At 46.6% G+C, this 19,926-nt stretch overlaps 2 protein-coding genes across 6 annotated transcripts in view; one reads left to right on the top strand and one right to left on the bottom strand.

Moving 5' to 3' along the window:
- The window catches only part of LOC102075488 (WD repeat-containing protein 7), a 36,150-nt gene extending 25,882 nt beyond the window's left edge, over positions 1-10,268 (bottom strand). For 4 of the 5 annotated variants that reach the window (XM_074533724.1, XM_074533722.1, XM_074533721.1 and 1 more), the window contains exons 1-11: positions 10,110-10,268; positions 4,770-4,938; positions 3,956-4,062; positions 3,504-3,582; positions 3,223-3,397; positions 3,054-3,130; positions 2,305-2,424; positions 1,844-1,989; positions 1,383-1,485; positions 1,129-1,270; positions 412-660 (exon numbers count right to left, since the gene is read on the bottom strand). In XM_074533724.1, the coding sequence (XP_074389825.1) occupies positions 412-660; positions 1,129-1,270; positions 1,383-1,485; positions 1,844-1,989; positions 2,305-2,424; positions 3,054-3,130; positions 3,223-3,397; positions 3,504-3,582; positions 3,956-4,062; positions 4,770-4,925 (1,354 nt within the window). In that variant the 5' untranslated portion in view covers positions 4,926-4,938; positions 10,110-10,268. Of the gene's footprint in view, positions 1-411; positions 661-1,128; positions 1,271-1,382; positions 1,486-1,843; positions 1,990-2,304; positions 2,425-3,053; positions 3,131-3,222; positions 3,398-3,503; positions 3,583-3,955; positions 4,063-4,769; positions 4,939-9,906; positions 10,049-10,109 lie in introns of those variants that run through there. The other variant, XM_074533723.1, reaches the window with a different exon arrangement.
- A 779-nt stretch (positions 10,269-11,047) lies between these two features.
- On the top strand, positions 11,048-19,350 carry LOC102067405 (thioredoxin-like protein 1). The gene is made up of 8 exons (XM_074533725.1): positions 11,048-11,229; positions 12,433-12,529; positions 12,821-12,994; positions 13,213-13,335; positions 13,666-13,735; positions 16,944-17,116; positions 18,196-18,300; positions 19,131-19,350. Exons 1-8 carry the CDS (start codon positions 11,132-11,134, stop codon positions 19,158-19,160), a joined length of 870 nt encoding a protein of 289 aa, XP_074389826.1. The 5' UTR covers positions 11,048-11,131; the 3' UTR covers positions 19,161-19,350.
- Positions 19,351-19,926: the final 576 nt, after the last annotated feature.

The following is a 19,926-nucleotide window of genomic DNA, read 5'->3' on the forward strand; positions in this document are numbered from 1 at the left end:
GCACAGCACAGGGATCCCACCAGGAACCCTGGCAGGTTTGCCCTCTGAGATTCCTACTGGAACATCAGCACCCTGGAACAACGCTGGACAGCACAAGATTGTGCTGCAGGGGGCTTTGAGATGCAGCAGCAGAGATGCTCTCTCACCTTATCTCTGCTCCTGCACCTCAAAAAACACCCAAACTGACCCCTCCTGGCTGGGCAGCTGCAGGGACTGCCAGCACAGAGGGCACAGCAGCTTTGGGGGGTCATGCTGCTCCCACATGGCCGTACCTCGGCGCAGCATGTGCTCGCCCTGCAGCAGCTGCACGATGGCAGCAGGTTTGTGGGTTCATTCTGCTCGCCCTGCAGCAGCTGCATGATGGCAGCAGGTTTGTGGGGCTGGTGCATTCCTACCCCTGCATGGCCGTACCTCGGCGCAGCATGTGCTCGCCCTGCAGCAGCTGCACGATGGCGGTCTGCGTGGCGGGCACGATGACGATGCTGCCGTCCTCGCGGCCGCACACCAGGCGCCCGTGGGCCGGCATGTAGACGCTGGCGGTGACGCGCAGGGGCTCGCTGGCGTTGGCCACCATGCTCAGCTGGTCGATGATGCCCGCGGGCCGCGGGCTCAGCTGGTCAAAGGCCTCCTGCAGGGACCTGGACGTGGCTGCCGGCAGGCCTGGGACAGGAGGGGAATACAGGGATGGAGCTGGGAGATGCAATGGGATGGTGAAGGTCTCCCCTGCCCACTGGGGGATTCTCTACTGGGAATGGAGTCACTACAGCAATGCTCATTAAGATCTGGAGCATATCTGGTAAGGTGAAGTTACAACTCCTGCAAGGAGGTAACAATGAAACCCCAACTTTGTGATCTGTGGGAGAACCAGCACAGCTTTACCCAGCACAAACACACAGAAAGCACAAGGACCTGGCTATGGCTGAGGCACCTTTTGCATCCCCATCCAGCACAAACACACAGAAAGCACCAAGCCCTGGCTATGGCTGAGGCACCTTTTGCACCCTCATCCAGCTCAGCACAAACACACAGAAAGCACAAGGACCTGGCATGGCTGAGGCACCTTTTGCACCTCATCCAGCTCAGCACAAACACACAGAAAGCACCAAGCTCTGGCTATGACTGAGGCACCTTTTGCACCCTCCTGCTGGTCCAGGCTGTCGGGCACGCTCCAAATGCACAGCCTCCCCGAGGAGTCCCCTTGGATCAGGAGCCTGCAGGAGAACTCCCTCTGGCCACAGAAGAAGCGAGTCACTGGAGGGCATATCAGGAGCTGTTGGAAAGATAAGGAACCAGCTCAGAGCAGGCACAAAGCACGTGCCCAGCTCCAAGCTTCCCTCCCTTCAAAGCAGGGCAAACCCAACGCAGCCCCTAAAGGGATGTACCTGTTTCTCTGCTCTGTCCAACACGCTGTACAGCAACGGTGGGATCAGGTTCTCCACTGCCTTCCCCACATCCCTGCGGAACGAATCGCTGGCTGGGAGGCAGCTGGGAAACACAGAAAGGACATAACACATTTATATTAATAACACTCCTTGCATTTAAAGAGTGATTGCCACAGCTGGACATCATGGGTGATGCTCCCATCCTCGTGCTCTGATCACGCGAGGGCAAGGAAGGAGCTCCCACATGATTCATGTGGGATACTCAAGATAAAACACTATCACTACCAGAACACATGAAGATATCAGAAAGAAAGTATTTGATTTTATTCCTGTAATTTTTAATTGCTTTGATGCCAAATTTTGAATTAATTTTATAGCTTTATATTGACATGGCCAATATTTCAGTAGTTCTTCAAATCAATCACAGATCAAATAAAGGGGGGTATTCTTCTGTTGAGTACCTGGCTGGGAGTTTATAGATGAAACTCTGTCCATCCTCTGTCCATACAATCACTTTATCAGCTGCCACAAAGTCCCCACCAGTCCAGGTCTGCTCGTTTTCACTGGGCACTGAACATAAGAGGGAATAATCTCCAGCATCAAAGACCTGAGAGGAAACAAAGTCTGCGGTTATGAACCCATGAATTAAATATTAAAACGCCCAGGCAGCAGCTGGTTTTGGGTTCAGTATCACAGAATCATGGAATGGTTTGGGTTGTTAAAGCCATTTAGGGCCACCTTGTTCCAAACCTCACCACGGGCAGAGATTTGGGTTCAACATCTAGGAATACATTAAACAGATGCATATTTACACTGAATATTTGTGTATTTCAGTGAAGGGGCACACTGAAGAGACCCGGATTAAGCCATGGATGTCCCATGAGGTTTATGGGGGCTCCTGAGGGAGGGGGCCGTGCCTTACCCGCCAGTACTTGGAGCACACGACGAGCAGCGAGCGCTGCGTGAAGGCGCAGAAGGAGATGCTCTGGCAGTTCTCGCAGTAGATGGGCTTGGACTCCTCCTCAAACACGGGCGTGGTGTCCTGGGGCACACACACACAAACAGAGCCAGCCCTCAGCCCTCCTGCAGTGCCAGGGGACACCCAAACCCTGCGCAGGTTTTACCCCACAGCCCCTCCTAAGCAGATCTGCAGAGCACGTGGTGTCCCCCTGCCTTAATCCCCAGGTTCCCCAGATTAGTGCTGCTGACCTTGCAGCCGGGGAAGCACATCCCACTCCCTGTCACTGGGATTTCTCCTCAGCTGATATATGTATTTTCCATGAAAAAAACCTTGATTTGCCTCTGAGATCTGGGGTAAATCTCCTTTAAGACTTTTATTCATTAGTACCCAGGAAATGGCAAATAACAGGGAGCTGGAGATAATGCCATAGAATGAATATTCCTAAAAATTGTATGGTCTGCGCAGCAAAATATTAACCCAAATTACTACATGGTACAAATGAAAACCAGAGCTGGGAAAATTGGACATAATCCTACACTTCATTTGGAAATCGGTTCTCTGAGAAGTATTAGGAATACTGGAAACCAGTAAGGGCAAATTCAGTCAGTAATTTTCCATAGGAATAGGAAAAAGGCCATCAGCAGCAGAATATGAGGGACAGAAGCCTCCATGCCACCAGAAGTGCCACCGCTGCAGCAGCCCGTGCCTACCTGCATGCGACTGACCTCCGAGGTGATGATCCAGACCTTGAGGATGCCCGTCACGGACACGGCCACCACAGTGTCCTCTGGGAAACACACAGTGAGCCTGGGGCACAGACAGCTCCCCCCTGGCTTCCCAGGGAACCTGGGGCTGCCCCTGCACCCCTGGCAGCGTCACCTTGTGTCCTGTTGGAGCGGATGATGCTCATGGAGCTGATCCAGTCCGGAGAGATCTTGGATATCAGCGAGTAGAGAACCTCCAGGCTGGTTGCATCCACCACCAGGATTTCAGGATAGTGTCCATGGCACAGGAGCCTGCCTTCCCGCTGCGTGCCGACTGTGAACTGATAGAACTGCAGAGATGGCAGCAAACAGGGGTCAGAATCCATGGAGGGCAGGATTAACCCATCCTGGCCTGAGGGGTGCCCCCAGACCCATCGTGCTGCCTGCAGAGCTCACCTGGATGCCCGTGTGCGCACAGGCCAGCTTGGTGAACTCGATGCACCTCCCGTCGTTCACATCCCACAGGCACATCTCCCTGGAACACAGGGAAAACACCACGTGGAAAACGAGCCCTTCCAACCCTTCGCGCTGGGGGGACTTCACTGGAACCATTTGTCAGGGATTAGGTCAGTTGTATTTAGAGAAACTCAAAATCAGCTGGATTTTCCAGTCCTCCTAAATCCACACAACCTCCTGCTCCCTGTGAGGATAAATTACAGAACCTGAGCAGCTACCTGCTTCTACCATTCAACTGCTGCTCTCTGATTAATACATACAACCAATCAAAAAGGAAATGTATTTGCTGAGGAATTTGATCTCAAGGATAAAATTCAAACACAGCATTGAATATATGGATAAACTGGGCACAAGTTCCCATTATTGCACATAATAAACACTGAGAAACTCACCCACTCTCTGATGCACTCACTATATATTGCTTTTCACTGGAAGCTGAGGCCTTGGATAAACAAGTAACTGAGGCTGTATGACCAAAGAGCAGAGCTCTGGGATTGATCTGGGAGCAGGGAAAGAAAACAGGCAGTCAAAATCACGCAAATGGCCACAACATCCATACCCCAGCTTCCTACTTCATGTCTTATATATGCATTCATATGTGCACACACATTTAATTAACACATCATCGAATGGATCATCTTGGAAGACTTTTGGCTCCACACAGGAATAAGAATTTGGGGGGAAAAAGCATTTTGCAAACTCCTCTCACTATTTACAAATCAAGAGCTGAATTTGGCTCAATTCAATTTAAATTGAGTTTGGCCAAATATAAAAGACTGTGTTGCACATTAAGAGTTTTCCCCATAAATCCATAAGTAAGGGGAGACCTCAGAGCCCCTTGCAGTGCCAAAAGGGGCTCCAAGAGAGCTAGAGAGGGGCTTGGGACAGGGAATAGAGTGCCAGGAAAAGGAGGAATGGGATATCGAGAAGGGACTCCTTTCCACAACACCATATTGAACAGCCCAATTAGCAGGCAACTGGTTTAGAGCAGCTCCAAGAAATTGGAATGAGTTAAACAAGGTGCTGCTCCTGTAGGAAGCCCAAGAGGCAAAGCCCCTCTTTGTAACCCGTGCAAGCGCTGCGGGCAGGGCAGAGAGGCTGCCCGAGCACGGGGACAGGGAGCACAGGCTGAGGGAAGGGCAGGGCAGAGCGGCTGCCCGAGCATGGGGACAGTGAGCACAGGCTGAGGGAAGGGCGCTCCGTCACCTGCAGGTCAGGAGCCAGGTCCCAGAGGCAGATCTGCCCGTCGTGGCAGCCGGTGACGATGACGGAGCCATCGACGAGCAGCAGCGAGGACACGCAGTGCGTGGGGGCGCGCCGGCCCCACAGCACGATGGGCAGCACCAGGCTGTTCCCGGCCATGGCCACGGCGCGCCTGCAACCCAACAGCGCCACAGCATCAGCAAGGGCTGCTCCCTGCCCTCAGGGGTCTGCCAGCTTTTCAGCTCACGTTTTTCTGTCTTTACCCCTCATGTTTGTGCCATCTTTTCCCCTCATGTTTCTACTATCCTGTCCCTTCCTGTCTCTGCTGTTCTGTCCCCTCATAGTTCGGGCCCTTTTCCCCTCACGTTCCCTGCTCTTTTTCCCCTCATGTTTCCTGCTCTTTTCCCCTCATGTTTTTGCCATCTTTTCCCCTCATGTTTCCTGCTCTTTTTCCTTCATGTTCCCTGCTCTTTCTCTCTCATGTTTTTGCCATCTTTCCCCCTCATGTTTCCTGATCTTTTCACCTCACATTCCCTGCTCTCTTTCCCTCATGTTTTGCCATCTTTTCCCCTCACGTTCCCTGCTCTTTTTCCCTCATGTTTTTGCTATCTTTTCCCCTCACATTTCCTACTCTTTTTCCCTCATGTTCCCTGCTCTTTTTCCCTCATGTTTTGCCATCTTTCCCCCTCACATTTCCTACTCTTTTTCCCTCATGTTCCCTGCTCTTTTTCCCTCATGTTTTTGCCATCTTTCCCCCTCAGGTTTCCTGTTATTTTCCCCTCATGTTTTTGCCATCTTTTCCCCTCATGTTTCCTGCTCTTTTTCCTTCATGTTCCCTGCTCTTTCTCTCTCATGTTTTTGCCATCTTTCCCCCTCATGTTTCCTGATCTTTTCACCTCACATTCCCTGCTCTCTTTCCCTCATGTTTTGCCATCTTTTCCCCTCATGTTCCCTGCTCTTTTTCCCTCATGTTTTGCCATCTTTCCCCCTCACATTTCCTACTCTTTTTCCCTCATGTTCCCTGCTCTTTTTCCCTCATGTTTTTGCCATCTTTCCCCCTCAGGTTTCCTGTTATTTTCCCCTCGTGTTTTTGCCATCTTTTTCTCTCATGTTTCCTGCTCTTTTCTCCTCACATTCCGTGCTCTTTTCCCTTCATGTTTCTATTCTTTTTTACTTCATGTTGTCCCTTTCATGTTTCATCTTGTGCCCTCCTGTTTCTGCCATTCTGTCCCCTCATTTTTCCCACCCTTTCCCCTTCATGTTTCCTGCTCTTTTTCCCTCATGTTTTTGGCATCTTTTCCCCTCACGTTTTCTGCTCTTTTCCCCTCATGTTTTTGCCATCTTTTCCCCTCATGTTTCTGCCATCTTGTCCCCTCCCATCTCTGCCATTCTGTCCCCTCATGTTTGCCACCATTTTCCCCTCACATTTGGGAGGCCCCAGGATGCAGCAGATGGGGAGCAGCAGAAGGACAGACAGACATGACCCCCCAGGTAGGAGGCAATTTTGCTGTTTATTTACTTTATGAGGGTGTGTGTGTGGCGGGGAAGGCTGCAGTCTGGCCAAAATCCAAAATATTATCCTTTAAACCAACAGGGAAAGGAGTAAAAATTGGGGGCCGAAAAGCACATCCCTGTGCACATAAGGACTTTTGCCCAAATCCCTCTTTCTAGAGTAATTTTGAAGTCACAAATGTTTTAAACCCTGAGGCTGAAGCAGTTTTTGTACCCCTGATGTTGTTATGTCCCTGCTACACAGACATTCATGTTGGAATATGGAATATCCTGCCTTAGGTGAAATCAACCTTGTATAATCCACTGGATGCTGGCCATTCTCCAGCAGGAAATGGGTCCAGCACTATCTTTACAGCAACATTTCGGATATTCTGAACATATTGACACCAAAAACACAGTGGAATTTCAGTTGTCCCTGGGCCAAAACGATCTCAATGACTGGGAATAGCAACTCGAGTTGTGGCAATAAAACCCACTTGAGTTTGCACAAGATTTAAACCCCACAACAACCCTCTGTTTGTGGTAGCAACATTCCCAGCCTGCCCCTGCTGTTAGAATGGAGGTTTTCTTATCGGTGAAAAGGTCCTGTTAAATTAATAACCAAACACTCTTTGTGGATTATCTTGTGGAGGTTTATGCTCTGAACTCACCCCGGCTCAAAGCAGAGCTCTGATTTAGAGGAGGATGAAATATGTGGGGTTTTTGTGGGGTTTTTATAGCTATATATACGTGGAGTTTTCACGGGTCTGTAAACCTGTTTCACAGCACTTCAGAGGGGATCAATCTGAGTGATGACAGCAAAACTGGGGTCACTCTGAGCTGCACAAGCTGTGCCATTCCAGCAGGAATGCCTGTCATTTCTCACGCGTGTAAAAGCACAGGAGCTGTGACTCCGTGTGATGAGCCCTGATCCATTCCAGCAGGAATGCCTGTCATTTCTCACGCGTGTAAAAGCTGTGACTCGGTGTGATGGGCGCTGCCACCCTGCGCAGGCAGGGAGCTGGAATGTGACTGTGTCCGTGGAAAAAAGGGGGAAGGGAGCGAGCCAGGGCAGGGCAATGAATGGCTAAGGATTACACGTGGTGGCTCCCGGGAGGCTCCTGGCAAGGCAGGGATCAACTCTGGCGTTTCCACAAAATCACCAAATCACTGAGATCGCATCAAATCACCCTTCCCAGGCAGGCAGCTCATTTCGGGCAGCCCACTGGCCCCTCTTCGTCAAAAGCTATTAAATTAAAGCTCGGTTGTAATGGTCAGGATCAATAAAGAGCAAAAATCCAGGCTTTCTGCACACTGCAAACCACACCTGGCCCTGCAGAGTTAATTGTTATGCAATGCTGGATCAATTGCTCTGTCTGGACCATCATAACACAGCAAGAGAAATTAATGCAGCATTTTAAACAACGTTTTAAACAAACCAAGAGCTACAATTAAAGCAGGCTCATTTGCAGGGAAATCATCATAAAAATGGCATAAAAGCAGGAATAAAGTGTCCAGATGCAACAGACCAAAATGCAAATATCAACAACAAGAACAAAACCGCCCACACAAACATGAATACCCACTCCATTTTTGTGAGGAAACAAACCAGAAACGACTAAAGCAGAGCTGAAAAACACAAAAATCCCTTCCCACCGCTCCCAGTTCAGGGAACAAGTCACAGTGTTCCTGTGTCACAGGGCTGTCCAAAACAGCTGCATTTTTCAATAAATACAGAAAGTCCCCTGCTAGGGCCCAGCATTGCTGCTTGAGATCGTTCATTTAACAATTCTGCATTTAGAGCCACTTCTGAGCACTTCCTACCCACCCCACTCTGAATAAAGGGAATTTTCAAAAGGAACATACAGGAGGGTATCACAACACACAAGAGCACTAGCACACAACTAACCCTAAGAGATTTGGGATTTTCCATGCAGAAACCACATTATCAACCCCCTGACAGTCCCATTTCAAGGCCAGCTCTCAGAGGATTTCACAGCAAGGCTCTGGGAGAGAGAGGAAAAACAAAAACTACCTCTTTCCTTCTAGTTTGTGACCGTGGCAGCGCAAGGCCTTCATAAAAAACTTCCTTTTCAGGAAAAGCCACATCCTGATTGCTCAGGAATTTGGGTTCCAGAGCTCAGCCCCAGCACACACCAAGTGCAGCCCCTGGCAGCACCAAAATGCCTTTTTGTCGGAAAACAATCAATAATTCCATTTTTTGACATCAGTGATGACAAAGTACAGGAGCAAATCAGCACTGTCCCAAAAGCAAAAAAAAAAAAAAGGGAACTTGGAAACACAAAATGGAGATGCCACGAGTACAATTCCTCCTGTGTCTCCATGGGGTAAATTGGTGTCTATCCATAAGCACCAAAATCCTGGTTTTCCTCCCAGAACACAATGGAGCAGATTATTGTTATTCCACGTACACAGGGATGTACACACATCATCCTTGTATTTATTTCCTCCCCCTGAAATTTTCTCACATAAAACCTTGCATGTAATAATAAATAAATAATACGGAAATAATTGTACTCTTAGACATACAGCAAACGCAGGGATGTGGGAGACACATAACAATATTGTACAATTAACAGAACAAATGCAGGGATGTGTTAAAAAACCCTCCCAAAAATAGAATTTTTAAATTATTTTAACAGAAAGCAATTATTTAAATGAGGAAATGAACAAAAAAGAATGTTAACTAATGCGTGACTCTTTGAACTGCTCTGCTTGGAGGTGGGACTTAGGCACATTTAATCCCGGATCAGTTCCTATTTCAGTAAAGCCACTAAACTGATTTTTCAAGTACAAGGAGTGAAACACTGAATCCAAGACTCCAACCCTTTCCAAGCTGTCTACCCAGAAATCCACACTGTGGATTTTTACAGAAAAGCCCCCAAACAAAACAAACCCATGGGAGGAAGAGGTAAAGCAAAAGTAACCCTGCCTCTGTTACACCAGAGCAGCTCTTCCCAAACATTTGCATTTCCACCGAGGAAAGAATTAATCACAGGATTTGTGTGCAATAATCTGCCCCCAAAATACGAATAAATAGCACTGAACAGTGTTAAATAGTGTAACATAGCTATGAATGGGCTGTTTATGCATTTTGGGAAAATCTAATGATTTTAAATCTAATGACGGGTTAGACTTTCTAATTGTTACTTAGGGATGGAGAGGGAGAATACAATGAGAACACCTTCCCTGGGTATGCAGGAGCTTCCAAACCCAGAGAGAGAACAAAACACTAATTTGGGGCACGAGAGTGGAGTTAATTAACACCTTGGGAAGGCTCTTGCATGTTTTCCCGGTGCTTAATTTGATGGCACACTGAAGCCACTGTAATTTTTCCTGTTTCGAACTGTCACCAAGGACAGTTATCCAAAGCAGCTGGAGCACCCCAAATCCCATCCCTGGGTGCCAAGAGCACCGCGTCTGGCACGGGAAAGGGAAATAAAGCCGGGCAAGGCTGCGAGGTAGCAAAAAATCGGCATTAAAAGGCATTTAACCCCCCCAGAGAATCCATTCCTGCCAGGAGCCTCTCCGTTAGCAGCGATGGAACCCTCCATCCATCCATTAATAACCCGGTGCTCGCTTTGAGGTGAGCCCTGACGGAATCCCAAAGCCCATCGTGCTCCGTTACCGCTGTCCCGGGATCCCTGGCTCCCTGGGCTCCGGCCCAGCCGGGTGTCGGTCCCGGACCGCCCGGCTCCCCGCGCCTGCCGCTGCCGCAGCCTGCTCAGCGCTCCCGGCGCAGGGGATGCTGCGGGGCCTGCGGAGCGCCGCGGGCTCGCCCCGCGCTCCCGCCGGCAGCGAGCCGCTCTCCCGCCCCGGTCCCTGCCGCACCTGCTCGGTGCCGGTGCCGGTGCCGGTGGCGGGCGCTGTCCCGGCCCGCGGGTGTCCCGGGCGCCGCGGCCCCGCCGCGCTCGGTGCGGCAGCGGCCGGACGACAGCGCGTCACGTGACACCGGCGCAAAGCCCCGGCCGGCGCGCTTGACGGCAAAGCGCCGCCGCCGTGGAAACCGCCGGGTGACGCTGAGGGAGCGCGGGGAAGCCGCCGGTGATTACTTGCTTTAAAAATTAATTCATTGGTTAGCGATTGCTGCGAGGCTTTTGAATTACAGCAGGCGAGGGTAGAGTGCTGGGGATATTCTTGGTGTTTAGCAGGAAAAACGGAATTATGAGACGTCTTGAAGTGACATTATGAAGTGGCCCTCAGGGATGTTCTGAGGGGCGGGGAGCCTGCGGGATGTTCTGAGGGGCGGGTGTGCTGCTCATGGTTCTAAAGTACGTTGGGAACTTGTGAGAAATGACGCTGCGAATTGGGTCGGAGAAAGTCCTGGATTTAATTTTGGTTTTATTTTGTGGTTATTACAAGCACTTATATCTTATTTCCCCTCTTTTGGCTTCGGTGTTTATTTCGCAATTCTTTTCCGTATCGCGGCGGCGCGACTTTATTAAAAAGCATAATTTCAGTAAGGTGACAAAAATTTACATCAGTCATCCCCATAACGTCACCAAAAAACGAGTTGATGACGAAACTAGTACTGAAGTTTTATTTTGATATTTAAAATCGCGTCTCTCCCCTCACAAAATTCCCGCGCTTGCGCTTTCCCAAAATGGCCGCCAGGGGGCGCCGCTCCCTCACGGCTGCCCGTTCTCAAAATGGCGGCCGGCGACCTCGCTGCCCGTTCCCAAAATGGCGGCCGGTGACGTCACCGCATCCGCACTGCCCTACCCCAAGATGGCGGCCGGGCGGGAGCGGAGCGGGGCGGCCGCGCCTGCGCCCGTGCCAGCGGTGCATGCCGGGCGTCCTGCCCGCCGTGACGCTGCACATCGCACCCGGCACCGCCACCGGGGCCCGCGGCCATGGCGGGCGTGAAGGTGATCGCCAACGACACCGAGTTCCAGCCCGAGCTGAGCGCCGCCGGCTCCCGCTTAGCCGTGGTGAAATTCACCATGAGGGGGTGAGTGAGGGCGGGGGGCGGCTCCTGCGCGCCCGTTCCGCCTCAGGCTCCGGGAAAGGCTCCGCTGTTGCCGTGTTTTTATTCGGGTTTCCCCGGCGCGGGTTGCAGCGTGAGGGGCGCTCCGGAACGCGTCAGTGCAGTCGCAGCATCAGCGCCTTTCTAAGTTCCGTGATTTTTAACACAATGTTCCCAGATCCTGGGATAAATTCCCGTTTTTCCCGCCGAACCCACTGCCCGCGGACCCGCCATCCCTCAGGCGCTCTGAGGGAGCAGGGGCTGCGCTGCTTTAAAGCCCCGTTAAAGGGCAGCAAAGTGATGGGAACAAGGCACGGACAGCACTAAAAGCAACTTAAAACTTGCAAAAACATCTTTTGCCCCATAAAACTTGCCTTGATCCGCACCCCATTTGCCCGGGACAAGTAGATTTTCCCTTTTCCCCTCCTCAGCAGGGAGGTGCGACTGTGATGAAATCGAGATGAATTTGTCACCAAATAAACCTGGATATGTGAATTATCCCCGTTAATTTGTGAAATTAGGGAGAATAGTGATAATCTCGGGTCTTTGGGGGTTCATAGGGCACCTCATTATTTTGTGGCTGCTGCCTCTTAGTTATGGGTGGTTTTTTGCCAATTTTCTGCGTCGGGGTTTTTTCATTCCACTTTTCGTTTCTCTTTCTCAGTGAGAAACTCCCTTTACAGGAATTGCTGCAGCCGAGCACTTCCTACACTTTTGGTGACGCAGAATAAATAAAAAATACACATTTTCATCCAAGGCAATGCAATTAAATCAAAAGAAACCAACTCTGTCCTCCCAGGGCCAAATAAATATGGGAATAACTGGTTAGAGCTGTAAATGAGATTTGTTGTGGGAACAATTCGATACGTGTTGACCATTAAATATTTAAGTTGTGTGTAAATATAATTTTTTCCCTGGATGGGCTAAAGACATGAGTTTTTTGTTAGTAGTATTTTCCCTTTGTAACACTTGCTTGAGCAGGACTGTGGTAAAAACGCTGCGAATAAAGACAATAAATTGCAGGTTCCCCAATGTCACAGTTCATTGTATCAGCAGCGGACAGCCAGGTAGAGAGGCTGCTTTTCCAGCAGGATATCAGGGAGAGCAGGAACATTCTGATTCCATGTGGGGCAGGCAATGACAAAGAATCCAGGCACGGAATTCATGGAAGTGTCGCTTTTCCCGCAGGTGCGGCCCTTGCCTGCGGATCGCGCCCGCCTTCAACGCCCTGAGCAACAAATACCCGCAGGCCACCTTCCTGGAGGTGGACGTGCACCAGTGCCAGGTGTGTGCTCCAGAACCTTCCTGCTGCCCAGCAGGGCACAGCGAGGGCACAGCAGCCCTGGCAGTGACTGCTCCCAACCTGGAGATCAAATCCCTGCCAGGGACAAATATCCCTGCTGTGCTGCCCTGCCTTGGAGCAGTGGGAAAGCACAGAAATTCACTGATCCTCACCCCACAGCACTAGGGTGAATTAAATACATTTTAAAAAATGAACTAAATGGGTTTATTGGTGGCACTGGGTAGCTCCCAGAGACTGCCTGAAGCACTAATGGGGACTCCCATCTGCTCCCAGGGCACGGCTGCCACCAACAACATCTCAGCAACGCCCACGTTCCTGTTCTTCCGGAACAAGGTGCGCATCGACCAGTACCAGGGAGCAGATGCCGTGGGCCTGGAGGACAAAATCAAACAGCACCTGGAGAACGATCCTGGCAACAGCGAGGACACTGACATCCCCAAAGGATATGTGAGTAGCTGCCCACAGCTTTGTTGTGTAGCTCAAGTGTTACAACAAATGTGCTTGAAGGCAAATAGCTGGGTTTTAGGCAGAGCTGCCTGAGAAAATGTAAATATTGACATATACACATTTCCTAAGAATAAAGGATGTCCCTAGTCATTAAAATGCATTTTGTGTGCCGTGCTGTGGCTGTCCCAGGTGTGAGCAGCTGTGCTCTCTGTCCCCAGATGGATCTGCTGCCCTTCATCAACAAGGCTGGCTGCGAGTGCCTCAACGAGAGCGACGAGCACGGCTTCGAGAACTGCCTGCGCAAGGACTCCTCCTACCTGGAGTCCGACTGCGACGAGCAGGTGTGTGCTGCACGTGGGACAGGGCTGCACGTGGGACAGGGGCTGCAGGAAAGGATGTGCTGCCCATGGATCCAGGATGTTCTCCTGCAGGCTCCCAAGGTTTCCACCCTGAGAATGCCCAGGCACAGGGCAGTAAAGGCCCAGGATGGGTGGAACAGGGGAACTGAGCCCAGCATTTTATTCCACAGCTGCCCTATTCCTGTCTCCTGTGCTGGGTTGGTTCCAAGTGCACAAACCAGTGTGTAATTTTGGTTTTTTCCCTCTTTGTTGTTTTCCACTTGGTTCCAAGTGCACAAACCAGTGTGTAATTTTGGTTTTTTCCCTCCACAGCTGCTCATCACTGTAGCTTTTAGTCAGCCTGTCAAGCTTTACTCTATGAAACTGCAGGGGCCAGACAATGGTGAGTGACACACGTGGAATTATTTGTTGTTGATTGATGGGCAAAGATCAGAGTTTGATACACAAATCAGTTAATTATAGATAGATGCACAAAGTGTTTCCTACAGTTTGGTACACAAAGAGAAGTGATACACAAATCAAAATGTTTATTATAGATTCATGCACAAAGTATTTCCTATTGTTTGATACACAAAGAGAAGTATTTCTATTGATACAAGTATTAATTATAGACTGATACACAAATAGAAATATTTATTATAGATTGATATGCACAGAAGTATTTTTATAGATTGATGCACATTTGCAAGTATTTATTATATATTGATGTGGACATACAAATGTTTATTATAGATTGATACACAAATTATTTATTGTAGTTTGATACACAAATCAAAGTATTATAGATTGATACACATTTACAAGTATTTATTATAGATACACAAACAGAAATATTTATTACAGATTGATGCACACATAGAAGTATTTATTGTAGATTTATACATAAATAAAGTATTTATTATAGGTGGATACACACATAGAAGTATTTCTTATAGATTGATACACAAATAGCAATATTTGTTATAGATTGATACACAAATTATTAATTGTAGTTTGTTACACAAATAGAAATATTTATTGTAGGTGGATGCACACATAGAAGTATTTATTATAAATTGATAAATAAAGTATTTCTTAGAGTTTGATGCATACGTAGATTTATTATTGATTGATGCACAAATAGAAATATTTATTACAAATTGATACACAAATAAAGTATTGAAGTTTGATACACAAATAGCAATATTTATTATAGGTGGATGCATACATAGAAATATTTATTATAAATTGATACACAATTCATTGTAGTTAGATACACCAAATAGAGATATTTGTTATAGGTTGATGCACAAAGTATTATACATTGATACACAACAAGAAATATTTATTATAGATTGTTACACAAATATTTACTATAGTTTGATACAAAAATAGAAATATTTGTTGTAAATTGATACACACATAGAAGTGTTTATTATAGATTAATACACAAATTATTTATTGCAGTTTGATACAAACATAGAAATATTTATTATAGGTGGATACACACATGGAAGTATTTATTATAGATTGATGCACATTTACAAGTATTGTAGACTGGTACACAAATATAAATGTTTATTACAGATTGATCCACACATGGAAGTATTTATTGTAGATTGATACATAAATAGAAATATTTTTATAGGTTGATACACATGTAGAAGTATTTATTATAGTTTGATACACAAATAGAAATATCAGTTATATATTGATGCACACATAGAAGTGCTATAGATTGATACGCAAAAAGAAATATTTATTATAGGTGGATACACAAATAAAGTATTTATTGTATTTTAATGCACAAATATATGCTATAGTTTGATACACAGTAGAAATATTTATTATAGGTGGATACACACATAGAAGTATGTTTTACAGCTTGATACACAAATAAAGTATTTCTTATTGTTTGATGCACACAGATTTATTATAGATTGATACATAAATAGAAATATTTATTATAGATTAATACACAAATACTTACTATAGTTTGATATGCAAGTAAAAGTATTTATTATAGATTGATAAACACATCCAAGTATTTACTGTAGTTTCATACACAGATAGAAGTGTTTACTGCAGTTTGAGACACAAATAGAAATATTTATTATAGATTGATGCACAATTTGTTTATTGCATTTTGATACACAAATAGAAATATTTGTTATAGGTTGATACACAAATAAAGGATTTGGTGTAGTTTGATACACACATCAAAGTTTTTATGATAGACCGATACACAAATAGAATTATTTCTTATAGATTGATACACAAATTATTTATTGCAGTTTGATATACAAATGGAAGTATTTCTTATAGATAAAAATAGCAATTATAGCTTGATACACAAAATGAAGTATTTACTGTACATTGATACACAAATACCATATTTGCTATAGTTTGATACACAGGCAGAAGTGTTTATAATAGATTGACACACAAAGTATTTACTGTAGATTGATAAATGAATATTTCCTGTAGTTTGATACACAAATACAATCATTATTGTGGTTTGGTACACAAATAGAAGTGTTCACAGTTTGGTAGCCTGGAGAGAGACCTGGATTCAATTCCAGGCCAGAGTGAGATCCATGGAAATGTTCCCAGCATTTTATAATAACCAAGCTCCCACTGTGCAGGGTGTGCAAGCTCCTGGCTGGGTCCTGCCATTTCTGGGGCTGTAATTCCCATTGCCTGTGTGTCCCAGGCCCCAAATCCATCCCTGGGACTGTAATTCCCATTCCCTGTGTGTGTCCATGGCCCCAAATGCATCCCAGGGACTGTAATTCCCATTCCCTGTGTGTGTCCATGCCCCAAATCCATCCCAGGGACTGTAATTCCCATTCATTCCCTGTGTGTGTCCATGGCCCAAATCCATCCCAGGGACTGTAATTCCCATTCATTCCCTGTGTGTGTCCATGCCCCAAATCCATCCCAGGGACTGTAATTCCCATTGCCTGTGTGTGTCCATGCCCCAAATCCATCCCAGGGACTGTAATTCCCATTCCCTGTGTGTGTCCATGGCCCAAATCCATCCCAGGGACTGTAATTCCCATTCATTCCCTGTGTGTGTCCATGCCCCAAATCCATCCCAGGGACTGTAATTCCCATTGCCTGTGTGTGTCCATGCCCCAAATCCATCCCAGGGACTGTAATTCCCATTCATTCCCTGTGTGTGTCCATGCCCCAAATCCATCCCAGGGACTGTAATTCCCATTCATTCCCTGTGTGTGTCCATGCCCCAAATCCATCCCAGGGACTGTAATTCCCATTCATTCCCTGTGTGTGTCCATGCCCCAAATCCATCCCTGGGACTGTAATTCCCATTCCCTGTGTGTGTCCATGCCCCAAATCCATCCCAGGGACTGTAATTCCCATTCCCTGTGTGTCCATGCCCCAAATCCATCCCAGGGACTGTAATTCCCATTCATTCCCTGTGTGTGTCCATGGCCCCAAATCCATCCCAGGGACTGTAATTCCAATTCCCTGTGTGTGTCCATGCCCCAAATCCATCCCTGGGACTGTAATTCCCATTCATTCCCTGTGTGTGTCCATGCCCCAAATCCATCCCTGGGACTGTAATTCCCATTCCCTGTGTGTCCCAGGGCAGGGCCCCAAGTCCATCAAGATTTTCATCAACCTGCCGCGCTCCATGGACTTTGAGGAGGCCGAGCGCAGCGAGCCCACGCAGGCGCTGCAGCTGGGCCCCGAGGACATCCGCGAGGACGGCATCGTGCAGCTGCGCTACGTCAAGTTCCAGAACGTCAACAGTGTCACTGTGAGTGCCACCAGCTGGGCAGTGGCACTGCTGGCTGTTTGTCACTTTGTGTCAGAGCCCGGCCAGCCTGGGGCTGTGGGCAATCCCTGCTGGGGTTCCAGGCTGCTCCATGAATCGGTGTTAAATAACAGGGATGTGTGTGATGGAAATGAAGGTGGGATTTGGTCAGCTGCCACATCTGGAGGGCAGAGATGGGGTGTGCACACAAGGGGGAGATGTCAGAAGCCAGCACTTCCCTCTGGCCAAGGGCTCAGAGAGCCTTGCACAGAGCCCAGAACACCTCTGGCTCTGAAAGTTACCAACCTCAGGTGAAGGTCTGCAAGTCAGGACACATTAAACAGAATAATAGTGAAGTTATCCCAGGGTGGAAAAGTAGATTTTAGTGGTTTTGGTATGGCAAGATGCAGGGAACTGAACTTTCTCCCTCTCCTTCTGTGATGGTGGCACTTCTGCATTGGTCTGGAGCAGAAGCTCCCTGTCTAACACAGGGGATAGGTACTGGTACATAATTGTACACATCATTAAAAATCACATCATAAAATACACACATCATATTAAAAACATAAGTTTCTAATATAAAGACATAACACAGAGTGCCTGGGACTGTCCTGCTGGACAAGAAAAAAGAATTTTCTAGATAAGATCCAATAAACAACCTTGAGAGTCCTGACTCCTTCTTCAAGGTGGGAAAAAAGACTTTGGAACTTTTCTCAAAGTCACTCTGACAAACAGAGATCCCCACAGCAAAGCTCTGACTCCATGGTTCTGAAGGCTGATTTATTATTTTATGATAGATACATTATTAAAACTATAGTAAAATAATAAAGGATTTCATCAGATGCTAGCAAGGAATAGAAAAGAATGATAATTAAATCTTGTGATTGTCCATTAATTAAAAACAACCCCATCACACCAATCACAGATACACCCTGTTGCATTGCACAGCAGCAGGTAATTATTCATTTTGTTCCTGAGGCCTCTCAGAAAAAATCCTGGCAAAAGGATTGTTCTGAAATGAAAATCTACAAATGAAAATCTGAAATTTTACAAGTGCTTCTTTTGGCTTTTCCCCGTGGCAGTTGTTTGTGCAGTCCAATCATGGCGACGAAGAGACGACGAGAATCACATATTTCACATTTATTGGCACTCCAGTGCAGGCCACCAACATGAACGACTTCAAACGAGTGAGCCCCTTGCTTTTATTCTTTCTTTTGCAATCAAGCAGTTTATTTTATTTCTTTTTAATTTAGAATCAACTGCTTCAGTATTTATGGTACACATTTCAGCAGGTTCAAAGCACTAACACCAACATGACACCTACATGAACTGCTTAGTTCTTACAGCAAAACCAAAACTTAATTTCTTTTTGAAACTAAAACTTCATTTCTCTGCTGCTAATAATAAAGGAGTTTTACAGCTTTTCCTGCCTTTCACTGCCACTGAAAATCATTCAGAAATCATTCTGCTGCTCTAAAATAAAAGCAGATTTTAGACCTCCCTCATTCTGCCAGACTGAAACACTGGCTGCCAGTGTTTCTTCTTTTCCCTTTTTTTTTTTTGCCATTTTCCCATCTTTTTCCTTTTTTCTCCTCTTTTTTTCTACTTTCCCCCTTTTTTTGCCTATTTATTCCCATTTTTCCTCCAAAATCCCCATTTTTTCTCCTTTCTCCTAATTCTTCTGCCTTTTTTCTCCTTTCTTTTTCATTTTCCTCTACATAACCACTTTCCCTCTGTAACACACTTCACTTTTCCCCCCAAATTACCATTTTTTTCCTTATAAAATTCCCATTTAACCCCAAAATCCCAAAAACATGGGTATTTTGATGGGAAAAATGGGGATTTTGATGGGAAAAAAGGGAATTTTGATGGGCGAAAAAGGGAGTTTTGGGGACAAGAAAAGGGAGCTTTGCGGGGCAGGGAAATTGAGCATTCTGGGGGGGACATGGGGATTTTTTTGGGGGAAAAAAAGGGAATTTTTGGCAAAGAAGGTTGACTGTGCTGTTTCCTCCTGCAGGTAGTGGGCAAGAAGGGAGAGAGCCACTAGGAAGCCAGCCTGGTTTCCTTTGTCCATTCCTAAGTGCTGCCGTAAGCAGGGACTGTCCCTTTGATTTGCTGCCATTCCCAATAAATCATTGCTTTAGCTGGAGCATCTTCCTCGCCTCCTCCTCCTCCTCCTCCTCCTCCTCCTGTTCCTCCTGCTGCTGCTGGAGTTGTAAATAAAAGCGCTGACTTTTGCCCAGGTGCATTTTTGGTTTTGCAGGAAGGGCCTGAGGCTGTTGCAGCTGCTGAGAGTTCCAGGGCACCTGCCAGTAAGCTCAGTTTGTTCTCCCACACAGCCCCTCAAAAGCAGTGTGGGATTATTTGGTTATTTATTTATTTATTTGTGACATTTTAGGGTGCATTCCCTGGAAATGAGATTGTGGAATTATTCTGGTTATTTATTTATTTGTGACATTTTAGGGTGCATTCCCCCACATTCCTGCACAGCTGGAGCCCCACGGGTTCACCCCCTACAAATCAGGGCACAGGAGATGTAGAATTATTCAATTGATTGATCTCATTCAGGAACTTGATTTGTATGCATTTATCTGTTCTGGCACACAAAGAAGAATTAAGGTAGGTGGACACAAAAGATTTATTCTAGATTGATACACAAGTAGAAATATTGATTCTAGATTGATACACAAATAAAGTTTATTGCAGGTTGATAGACAAATGGAAATATTGATTCTAGATTGATACACAAATAAAGTTTATTGCAGTTTGATAGACAAATAGAAATATTGATTCTAGATTGATACACAAATAGA

The sequence above is a fragment of the Zonotrichia albicollis genome, chromosome Z, assembly GCF_047830755.1.
Source record: "Zonotrichia albicollis isolate bZonAlb1 chromosome Z, bZonAlb1.hap1, whole genome shotgun sequence".
NCBI classification, from domain to species: Eukaryota; Metazoa; Chordata; class Aves; order Passeriformes; family Passerellidae; genus Zonotrichia; species Zonotrichia albicollis.

Excerpts from the sequence above, each read along its gene's own strand:
- LOC102067405 (XM_074533725.1), top strand. The coding sequence starts at position 11,132 with ATGGCGGGCGTGAAGGTGATCGCCAACGACACCGAGTTCCAGCCCGAG. Across the intron at positions 12,995-13,212 it reads CTGACATCCCCAAAGGATAT|ATGGATCTGCTGCCCTTCAT; the intron begins GTGAGTAGCTGC and ends CTCTGTCCCCAG. Across the intron at positions 13,736-16,943 it reads ACTGCAGGGGCCAGACAATG|GGCAGGGCCCCAAGTCCATC; the intron begins GTGAGTGACACA and ends TGTGTGTCCCAG.